The following is a 12,108-nucleotide window of genomic DNA, read 5'->3' as shown; positions in this document are numbered from 1 at the left end:
GCACTGCTGTATGGGTGTTGCCTGACTATTGATGGTAGCAGCTGCAACATGGATCAAGTACCCGGCCAGCTACTCTTTGTATGCAATCTAAAAGTGATGGCTTGTTACAACGCCAATGAAGTCATTACATCTCAGAAGACTGCATTGACAAACAAAATGGCAGGTGCTTTGAGTGCACAGTTTGATGGTACGGCGTGAATAAATCAAGCTCAGAGAGGTCCCACAAGGAGGTGTGTTTGGTGGGTACGGGAAGCAGCTGGGTGGGAATGGCCATAGCGTGGGTTTAGACAGTCAATGGGCGGGAAAATAACCAAACACCACCCACAAGTTTTGTGTCCATCCTCATATGCCATTACGCCCAATATGGACTGTAATGCCATTTTTTCGGCTGATAAGTGGTGCTAAAGTGCCACATTATAGTTTAAACTAAAAAATACTACTACCCCCATTGCCGGAAGAAGAGGGATTTTGTGAATCTCTGCTGGCAGCATTTGTCCAGAACTGCAAGCGATAAAGTTCAACATCTTTCTAGTGGTCTGTGCTTCAAGGCCATGGGCAATACAACTCTTGCATTGATGCCATTATATATGAGGACGAGCGGGTAAATCGTTTCTCATGAATATTTGAGGCGTTTACTGCGGATAGTACAGGTCCGCCTGTGGATCTGCAGGCCAATACGGAGTCAGGCACGGTGAACCCTCAAAGTGGCCCAAACGATGTGTATCCAACGAGGCAGGGATTCCGGTCTCTGAATAAGAGGGTCAAGTGTTGATGACCTTATTTTTAACCATGAAGATGCACAAGGCCATTAACCATCTAGCCGCAGATACGGGGCCCGGGCCCAAAGAGGGCACCAGCTGAAGTTTTTAAGTACTCGCGTTACTGGTGGGCTCAGCTGTTTAAGGCAATTCTTCTGCTCTTTGTGAGAAATGGGACGTACCCCAAATCTTGGTCCAACTCTATTATTATACTCTTCTATAATAAAGGCCTTGCTAATGAGGTGTATTCGTGCAGAGCGTTCAGTCTGATTGATATTTTTTGCCACTTCAGTCTCTCGGAATTAAACTGGTGCAACGGGCAAAATTGTGACCTGAATTCGGCACAGGAAAGTTTCAGAATTGGGTTGTCTACGGTGGACCAGGTCTTTGTCGTATGGCACCTGTCCAACAAGTGCGCTGCAGCAAATAATATGCCATTATAGGCTGCCTTCCAGGGTTTCTAAGACCTATAGCCAATGAGAGGCCAGAACAGATGCTCCTGTATGCAGACGACTCAGTCCTTCTTGCTCGGATGCCAATGCCTTCAGAGCCCAAGATTTTGGCAGTGGCAACCTAGTGTGATATAAAACATTTATTTTTTAGCACACCTAAATGAAAAGTAGTGCTTTCCAATAATCACCACACTGGGACTCAAATGCCAAATGGCAGGCAGGAGTAGACTAAGGTTTCAGGAAAGCTGCAATGGCAGAGAGAGCGATCAACAAATGTGTGCGTAACCACAAAGAGAGCTTTGGACCCCAAAGAAGCTGTTTCTTCAAAGGAGGATAGCTCAGCGGCAATGTGTTTGCCTTGGAAGCAAGATGACATCGAGCAACACAGGTTTGATTCCTGGGCCCGCGCTTAGAAACCTCAGGGTATTAAGAGCGTTAAAAATAACCTATCATATCATATCAAAAGGGAACTTTGGAGGTACAATTGGCTATGGAGCAGAGATTGGGAGCCAAGGCAAATAAACAGCTTTTAGACCTATCCCAACAGTTGCAGAGTGCCACAGTACAGGCAGATGTAGGTTTCTGCAAGCAACAGAGTAGGGTGATGGATTCACCTGTCAGGTATTCTGTCATGGGTGTGACATACCAATCTAGGAAACTGGTGGATATGGACTGGCAAAGAACATTTCTCACAATTCTGTATCTCCCCATAGAGGAAACAGCTGTCAGAAGACCTTACTTGAATGGCTCTAGGATTTATTCTGGATCCATCTGTTTTTGCGCGTCAGTATCTTATAGGTCTCTTCTGGCCAAACCCGAAACCAATCAACTGGGAAGATCAAGCCTGGCACAGAGGGATGAGGTGGGCATCAAGCCCACCTAAAATGTTCTGGCATATTTGTACACTTTGCGGGGTAACAACCTTACCTGAAAACTCTTGCAACCCCCAAATCAGGTGACGTTTTGCTTTGGCCAGAGCTGACAATTTATAATCAGCAACACTATCAAGAGATGGAATTGTGTGCCTAGCACCATGTGCAAAGTGGCAAGACGGAGGGTGAGGACCTCTATCATATTCTTCTGATTAGTCCATCCTAAGATCAATTAAGGCCTTTCATTCAATGATAATGCACTAATGTCCTTCATCTTGGGGGATCCTTGAAATAAATATGACCAAAACAAATGCATTGATTATCTTCAGGCGTGGAGACTAAGACAGAGTATGATCACGGTTGCTGACCTCTTGTTAGCGGCTGCGAGGGATGGCGTTGAATCTTCTATTTCCTTCGTCCTCTCCCCGGGAGAGAAGACAGTGGTTTTGTAAATCAATGAAGGATATGTCTGAGGATGTCTTTTTTTGTTTTTGTTTTTTTTTTAATCACATTTTTATTGGTTTACACATATCAGTATTACATTGCGGGAAACCCAGGGTGGGTTGCACAGTATCTACACAAATATGCTGGAGGGAGCGGGAGCTGCACTCTCACACAGCCATCTTATCCCACGCCCCCTAGTGGTCTCCTGGGGATGTCTTTAATCAATTTTCATAGATTTTATTGTTCTATTGTTTGAAAAATTGACATATTCCGTATTTTAAATTATTGTAGTAACTTATGTATTTTTTTAAGTGATTTGTTATTTTATTGTGTTGCCCCAAAAGGCTTAATCAGGCAAAAGTGTACTAAAATTCAATACATCAATCAATCGTGCATGCAATCAAAGACTGATGGCCACAGGCCGCATCTACCACTGCAGAAGAAAAGGACCCTGTCTCCTTAAAACTTCCAAATTGAATAGAAACACATTGTTTGCATCTTTCCATTTTAGAAACCAAACCATGAACCCCACCAAAAAAAAGTAGAGCCTTGGAATACCTCCATATCCATTTATAACATATTCTTTCCAAAAGTTTTAAGAAACCTGTATTATGCCTCTGTCTTCTGACATGGTTGCTTTAAGTTGAACCAACTTGTACTTTATATGAAATTCTACACTTTACAGTTTTGATTATTTGGAATCATTTAATATCCCACCTGGATGATATGTTCACTTAGTCAACTTAACTTTATAAATATACAAATAAATAATTCACTGAAATTACATGCTGAATATGAAACTTGTCTGAATGTGTGATAGAGTGTGACTCATTTACTAATACCAGTGTTGGTGACTCAGCCAATCCGCTTCCGCCAAACACAGGCTGAATCTGTAGACCTCGGCTGAATTTTAAGTGAATTGAGATTTGGGCATGTTCCAGCCACCATTTTCTCTCCCTCCCTGCTACTCTGCCCTCACATCCTCGATCTTCCCTGCTTGCCTACTCCACCCGGCCTACACTTCTACACAACACCTCAATTAGCTTTCATGCGTGGCTGCTGGTTTGCCACCAGTCTGCCACCGACAACATGTCCCCCAGAGAAACTAAAAAGGGACAACTGGGAGCTCCTATTTCCTAGGCAGCCATTTTCTGTTCTAGTTCCTTTTGTAAATTATTGAACTGTCTACTATGCTGTTACACAAATTCAAATTAACAAGCTATTATTATCCCATGTGCTGACCCTAGGTGCTAATACCAAGAATGCCTACTTTGGGGTCTTCACCAGCCAGTAATTGTACCAGTAGAGGTCATTATTGCCATGATAATGCTACTAATTGACGAAAAGGCTGGTACATACTTCACTGGGCTAATTGTATATTATTTCTCCATCACAGACGCTCTTTCCAAGTCCGGAGGATGGTTGGCGTATTTACACCTCAGCACAGGCCCCCGATGGCAAATGTATCTGCACGGTGGTGGCCCCAGCACAGAGTACGTGCTCCAGGGACCCTCGGAGCAGGCAGCTAAGGCAGCTTATGGAAAAGGTAAGAGTATTTCTTGAGTTGTTCTCATTTAAACCTTATGATGGTAGGATGTCTTGTATGTTGCTCCTTTTATTTCATCTTAATAGAAGCTCGTTCACTCTTTCTTACATTTCCTTACACCCATTGGAAATCAATCCTACTTTTTAGGTTGGAGGAAAACAGTCACTGCTCTGCTGGAGGGTGCACTAAAGGGATGGCATGCACGCAGGGCTATACGGTCAAAACACATACTGCACAGTCTTCATCGCAGTACACAAATAGTGCAGTGGCAGTCTATATATACAATGCAGAAATAGCCAATAGGTGACCCTAGACCAGGGTTCTAAAACCTGTGGCTCTCCAGATATTTTCGACTATAGCTCTCATTTCCCTTCATTATTGACCGGCACGGTCTGACGGGAGTTTATTCCAAAACTTCTGGAGAGCCAAAGGTTGCAGACCCCTACCCTAGACCATGGGTTTGCCACCTGTGACTCAACAGATGTTTTGAACTATGACTTCTGCAATCTTTCTCCATTGACTATGTTGGAAAAGGGTGATGGGAGCTGTACATCAAAACATCCGTAGAGCCAAAGGCTGTTGACCGCTATCATATACCAATGATATGATATGATATGATAATACCCATAGGTTTCTAAGCGCAGACCTGGTGGATCGAACCTGTGTTGCTGCTCCATGTCTTCCTGCTTCCAAGGTGAGCACGTTGCCACTGAGCTATCCTCCTGAGATACCCATACAGTGGAAACAGATCATTAACTAGTGCTGAAATGTGTATTCCTTTTATTTTGGTTGCAGACTAACGAAATGTTTCCTATATAATGTTTCACAATGAATCATCCCTATATAAACCATTGTTAAAATAGCTGCTAATATCTCCCCCTGAAATGGAATTCAATGTCCTCGGAAGGATTAGGGGCTGAGCCATTCTTCTTGTATCTGGACCTGGGCCCTGGATGCTGAGCGCATATATTGCACACCAGTGCTTAACTTGCTATCCTGTGACTTGCCGGCCATAGACCGATGGACACCATTGGAATCGCTGGAAAAGCCACCTGTCTGATGAGCATAAAGATTGCTTCCTTCTTGCCTCCCTTACCTACAAAGATGCATTCATCACTGCTAAAAAAGAGTCGCTTAACAATCGTATTTTGCAAGCCGATTCTAACTCCAAGGAACTCTTTAGAATCCTAAAAGAGCTCGAAACCCCAGTCTCCCCTCCTGACACATGCACGAAAGATAGTAAATGGGGTGCGAACATTCAAGCAGCCTTACTAAATAAAATGTCCATGCTTCAATCCAAAATTAAAGACAAGCAGGACAGCCTGAAGCTTGACAATCGCGCACTCTCCCCTGCTAGGTCCCCCCCTTTAGACACTGCTAACACCATACCTTTCACCTTCTCACCGCTCACTGTTACTGAGGTAGAAAATATTATCCTGAGAATTAAACCATCCAACTGCCAAGGCGACCCTTGCCCAGCTCCCATCATTAAGGACTCTGCCCATGATCTAGCTCCATTCATTACGGCCTTCATCAACTCCTCCTTTAAAACAGGTATTGTCCCGGACAACCTTAAGGACGCATGGGCGATCCCATTACTCAAAAAACCTTCCCTTGACCCAAGTATACCTACCAACTTCCGACCGATCACTACAGTACCGTTTTTGCTTAAGATACTGGACCGCGCAGCTTACATTCAGATCCAAAACTACCTGGAATCCAACAATCTGCTAGGTCTACGACAATCCGGATTTCGGCCCAGACACGGGACCGAAACTGCTCTAATAGACCTAAAAACCCAGATCGAAGAATTGAAGGACAAGGGCAAATTAGCAATGCTATTACTCCTCGACCTCTCCGCCGCATTTGATTTGGTCAACCACCAGATCCTTTGCCGGCACCTCCACTCTGCTGCCAACCTCTCCTCCTCCGCTGCGGCATGGATCAAATCCTTTTTGACCAACAGATCCATGAGGGTCTTTGCACCATCCGCAGCCGCGGACCCCTCCCCTATACACTGCGGCGTACCTCAGGGTTCTTGCGTGTAACCTACACTTTACAACATCTTTATGAAACCACTCTTTGATGTGCTTGTCTATCTGGGTGTCTCTTACACTAACTATGCGGATGACACCCAGATACTCATTCCCATCTCAGGTGATTATCTAACTGACACCAAGGCCATCAATGACGTCTACCTGGTCATCCAAGCCTGGATGGCCCAACACCAGCTCTGTCTAAATGATGATAAAACGGAGCTCCTTATCCTGGGTACCGCACAACGCCTGAGCAAACTGGAGCCGTCCTATCAGTCATTCACCATAGACGGTAATACCATACGAGTCTCAAAAGACAACAAAACGTTAGGCTTTTACCTTGACTCCACCCTATCCTTATCCAGACAAATAAACGCAGTTAGGTCTGCCTCTGCTTACACGTGCAAACTTATTGCAGCCTGCAGACCGTTTCTTACCACCCCCAACAGTGTCACACTAGCTAGAACCCTTATTATGGCAACAATTGATTATTGCAGTGCTCTTTACTTAGGTACCAGCCAAGAGAACTTGAGCAAACTCCAAACTACCCAGAATAATGCCATTCGAGCGGCCTTGAACATCCCCCGCAACCACCACATTTCAGAAGCCAGAACCAACTTAAAGTGGTTACCTGTCAATCAGAGAATCTCCTTAAAAACACTTGCCCTAACGCACAAATGCCTGGCCAACAAAGCCCCGATCTATCTCTGTAGTCGGTTATCTCGCCACTCTACCGCCCGACCACTAAGAACTGCCCAGACTCATTGTCTATCGATCCCCAGGTTTAAGCTTCAAAAAGCGGGGGGCACCAGCTTCCCTGTCTTAGCCTCTAAACTATGGAACACCCTCCCTGCCACTATCAGAGCTGAAGATTCTTTCAACACCTTTAAGACCAAAACCAAATCTTGGCTCTTTGATCAGCATTAAGACATGCTTGGCGTCTGCCTCACATACTTTGGTCCGCTTCCTCTGATACTATTTCTGGCCTGCTACCGCTGTACTGTTATTGTACTCCCTAGGGTATAATCTCTGTTTATTCCTAGTGGCTCTGTAATCTTTGTAATAGATGTAATTAGAAAGATGGTTTAATATGCTGTTACTGTAAATTTTGTAATGTAATTTTATTGTCTGTATTTTTTTCTGCAACTTTGTACAAATTGCGCCCTGATGCCCCCGGGCCTGATGGTTTGCGCGTTATAAATAAACAAAATACAAATACAAATTGGAGTTAGTGAGGACCGACATGTCTACTAGAGATGAGTCGATTCAGCTACACCCTCGTAAACTAATCTGAGAACTGCCAGGTCAAACATTGCTCCCTTGCCCTTTGCCAAATGATGTGGAAGGGACATCATGCTATGAATGCAATCGTGCATATGTGGCATGGGGGACGGAAGGCGGAAGTAAGAGCGTAGGAACCCAAGAATATGAAGAGAACCATCAAGAGAAGGGGAAAAAAGCCAACTGGAGATGAACCGAAAGGTAAGATGTGAGAATTACACATACAATTGGGACAGGATTCTAGAAACAGCTGAACAGATTACAGAAATGTCCTGTTATCAGCACATAGACATTACCATAGCCTTATAGACCGAGGAAGGGGTCATTATCGCAAGATATATGTTGGGGAAGGGTCATTATCAAAAACGACCTCCCGAAGTCTATAAGGCTGTTAGCACATGGTGGTAGTAGCAATGCATGTTTTGGAGTTTTGGTGGTGAAGTATAGACATTACTTTAAGCCTGAGCAATGGAAATAGAGAAACTGAGTTAGTAAATTAAATGTGGGTTGATTTTGTAGCATTAAAATAACAGTTGACGAGGCGGGGGAATTAACCGCTAGGTTGCTCAGAACGCAGCTTGGATTGTGGGAGTCAGCCCGTGATCAAAACAACCTGAGTTGGTTGTTGCTTCCCCGTCCCGGATGCTAATAAGAGTGTCCATTTGCACCCCAGACAACCTAAATACATTGTCACTTGACAGGAATGAAATAGTGTAAATGCCATTACTTCTAACACACATTATTAGTAGAAGTGGCTGTGCATCATATATTTCAGCTCCCACCCTCATACACACACGCACATACACACACACGCACATACACACACACACACACACACACACACACGTACATTCACACACAAACACACACACACACACTAAACACTATAACTACCTACTCTCAACACATATTAAAAACAATTACAACAGCTGTCAAAAAGGCACGTGTGACCTTTGAATCAGCCTCTGCCACTGGAGAGCGGGTGCTGCAGATGTTGGGAGACTGACGCAGCACGGCACTTGTGTGCACAGTGTTTTTAGCATGGGGCTGTAAAGAGGGGGTGTCTGATTAGCAGACCCCCTTTTCTGAAATTGAATACTCGTCTCATTATATTTACTAAAACTCACCCTGGACCTAGCAGAAGCAGAAGGAGGTTTCACAACAATCCATTGTGCATCCGTGGAAGTGGAGCATGATTTAGGTATTAACGTCATGCATGTGAACAGTAACTCATGTTGGTTGATTAAGGTGGCTAGAGGATGTGTGTATGGATTTACTAGCCATACAGAAAGTACATGCCATTGGGGGACTCTGCTGATCATGGGGATCAGTAATGGAAGGGCCTACCTTTTCATTTGAGAACAGTCTAGGAGAAACGATTGTATCCACTCAATCACAGTCCATTGGACAGACACCCACCACGGCTGCCCCTTCTTCCTTTCCAATTGTTTGCCTGTTAATTTCTAGCCTACTCTCAATGTATGTGACTTCAACTCACCTCATTTCCCAACACCTCCTTACTCGCCCCCGACAGACAATAACATGTTCCCCCTGGCTGCGAGACCATACTGCACTATCTGAGCAAATCTGTTTGCCGTAAGACCACTACTCTGCTTATTGGCTCATTACAAAATAGTATTAACATATAATAATAACATCCAAAATCCAGATAAACATGATGAGCAGTCGTATCAGAACCCTTCTGCGAATGATCCCTAATCCCTCTAACCCTTTAAACAAGTTCTTAAAATCACTCCATGTACCAAAGTTAACCTTGGTTGCACTGAGACATCCCATATAGAAATAAGTTAAGCCTGATTTAGCTGCACAATAGCTCCCACTATAAGCTCATTAGGCTAATTTTCCAATGTGTCCATGGCCTCGCCCCTTCAACTGTACTCAAAAATTCTCCCATTCCTTATCCTCACCCCACTGCCTTTTTTTTAGTACCCCCAAACCCTGAGCACCATCTAATTCTTCTGATAATGTTCCCTCTTCATTCCCCAAATCTCCTTTCCTCGCCCTGGAATCTGCCAGCAACCAGGAGCTTGCCACCACCCCAGCAGGGCCAGAAGGATGTCCAAGGGCCTAGTTGCGTAATAGACAGCCCTGAGAGCTACCACCACAAGTCCTCAAATAAATATGGCGGCACTGGGCCGAGGCTCTCAACCTCTCTGGGGGAGCCTCTGCCTGGTGCCTCCGGCAGAAGCTGTACCCCCCTGCACCATCTGCTCCTTCTACTGAATTTGTGTTACATATCCAAAGGACCCTGGAAGTAATTTTACAGCAGTTTACAGTAGGTCTATGAATAGGTACATTTTGAGGGATCCAGGAGGGCATTCCCACTGCTGTGTACTGGCCTCAAAGATGGTTGGGTCCTTAGTACACTCTTTTTGACTGATAAATCGTGTAAAAATGTGCCACTCTTCCACCCCCACCACCGCTTTAAAAAAGGATAACGTATTTATTTATTTGCATTTATAAAGTGCACAACAGCCCTTGGGTATCGCCGCACTGTTACAGAAGGCTTACTTAGTTACATAAGTGTTTGTAAAAACATACAAAAACATACATGTTGCCTAACCCCATGCTGCAGGGTGGCATACGTAGTTACATAAGTGCTTGCAAAAACATACAAAAACATACAGGTTGCCTAACCCCATGTTGCAGGGCGGCAGCAGCATACAAATGCAGCATGTCAGTTTAGGTGGCACACAACATGTTGCCCACATCCCTGTTGCATAATGGCAGCAGTTATGTTATCACAATCTGCCTCGGCCTTAACACCTGATTAAAGAATTCTTACATAATAGGTCTCTAGATCAGTCACCTAAATGTTTCTCCTCACAAATTCCTCCCCAATCCTCAACCCATACAGCCACCCACTTCCATCACCTTTGAAATGTACTTTGTAATCACTTTAATGGCTAGTTGTGGAGGTGGGTGATCCAATAGGGATTCGTTGGAACTCTTTGGAATTCGGCAGCATAGTGAAACTGGCAGTAGTCACTCTACCGCCAGAATGTTCCAGAACACTTCAACTCGTAATGAGGCACCAAGAAGCGATGACTTTACCACACAGCACCATCCTGGGAGAAGTGTGACCAAAACTCAAAAGGCAGCAGAAATGGGATGAGAAGATAAGATACTTAAAAAGCAGAGCACAGGTTCTGCGGACCAGTGGTCTTTAAGTTGCTTGAAACACATGGGTGGTTTCATACAGGGACCAAATTAAAAACGGAAACAGTGAAAAGGTGAGAATAGTTTAATTAAGGTTTATAATTGGATAAAACGTAATCAACATGTGCGTCCTATTAGCCTAGCAGAAGCGAAGCTGCAGGGCCCAAGCTGGCTCTAATGAACTTTTTTTTTTTAATGGAGAACGAGGAGGTTCTATTTCTACCAAATGACTTTGACCTTCTGTTCCCCCAGGATACAGGAAAGGCTGTAAACAAACTTGGAGACTTCTGCTTATTTGAAATAAACTTCTCTGCAAACAAATTGTGTCTAGGAAAGCTGAGACATTATGGAGGACATTTTGGTTCCATGTCATTTCATTGCGGGATGTATTTTTCGCAAGGTTTTTTATTGTTATTTTTTTTAACGAAAAAACCAATCAAGTTGGTGTTAAATTATTTTCCCAAACCCCCATTCCCTTTAATTTTGTATGTTTTCCTAAACACCGACCGCCATATATATAATTTTCTAAACCCCCTCCAAAAAAGTCAATGGGTTTTTTTGTTAAAACATTTGCAGTAAGAAACCCTGCGAAAAAACATCCTGCGATGAAAAGATGTTGCACCAACGTTTTACACTAGGTGTACATCACCAACTTTACCGTCTGTGTGCTGTTGGTGCGCCTGCTTGTATTTTTAAACAAAATCAAAAGTAAAATCACTTTTTCTCTTAACTTTTATCTTTTGTCTTTTTGTCTTTTTTGTCTTGTCAAAAAGTAAATGCTGCCTGCAAATGATGCTTTGCCGCCAGCATTTACTAAAGGATTCCTATGGAATTCGCCTGCTTTCAGACAGGGTTAAATGGAGGCAGATTCCATAGGTATCCATTCTTTTTGCATCTGCGTGGAAAACACATATAGGCGCAAAATGAAGTGCACTTACAAGATGGAGGAGGGAAGCAAATCTGAGATCTAAACTCTGCTTCATGGCCCTTCCTGCCCTGCAAGAACTAACTGCCTTCCTCCTGCCACCCCCCTTTCTCTGCTTTGTTGTCTGTCCTGTCTTTGCTTTATGTGCACCATGAAGCCTATGGGCGAACAGCGCTATATAAGAATTAAAATAAATAAATAAAAAGTACATGATGGGGAGAGTGGGAAATGAGGACCAGTGCTAGGACTGCTGTTGACATGCCTCTTTCAGCAACACCTGACCAAGGACGAATTCCAATGGACGCGCATACCGGCGGACAGACCTCACAGTACAGCGCTGCTGTTAAAAGATGGCAGCCGGAATGCTGGCTACCCACACTTTGTATAGTACTCAGCTGCTCTTGCGCAAGTTCTGCACTTTAAACAATAAAACAAAAGATAATGTGCAGAAAGGTGAGGAACGTTATGATCCATCAGATTGAGCAAAGCTGATGGAAACATTTATTTACGAGTGGGTTGATATGTAATTCCATGGTGAGCCTATTGTCCATGAGGGTCCCAACATTATTGATTCCGTTTGAGGGTTTATGGCAGATGTCCATTTCCATGGGCCA

General features: G+C 43.9%; 1 protein-coding gene across 3 annotated transcripts in view; it reads left to right on the top strand.

The window, feature by feature from the left end:
* OLFM2 (olfactomedin 2) overlaps positions 1-12,108 on the top strand; it is a 1,338,492-nt gene that overhangs the window by 912,592 nt on the left and 413,792 nt on the right. For all 3 annotated transcript variants that reach the window (XM_069604038.1, XM_069604036.1, XM_069604037.1), the window contains one exon: positions 3,923-4,072. In XM_069604038.1, the coding sequence (XP_069460139.1) occupies positions 3,923-4,072 (150 nt within the window). The remainder of the gene's footprint in view (positions 1-3,922; positions 4,073-12,108) is intronic.

The sequence above is a fragment of the Ambystoma mexicanum genome, chromosome 3q (genome assembly GCF_040938575.1).
Source record: "Ambystoma mexicanum isolate Mex_15411 chromosome 3q, UKY_AmexF1_1, whole genome shotgun sequence".
Taxonomy (NCBI): Eukaryota; Metazoa; Chordata; class Amphibia; order Caudata; family Ambystomatidae; genus Ambystoma; species Ambystoma mexicanum.
This window is presented reverse-complemented; position numbering and strand designations above follow the sequence as displayed.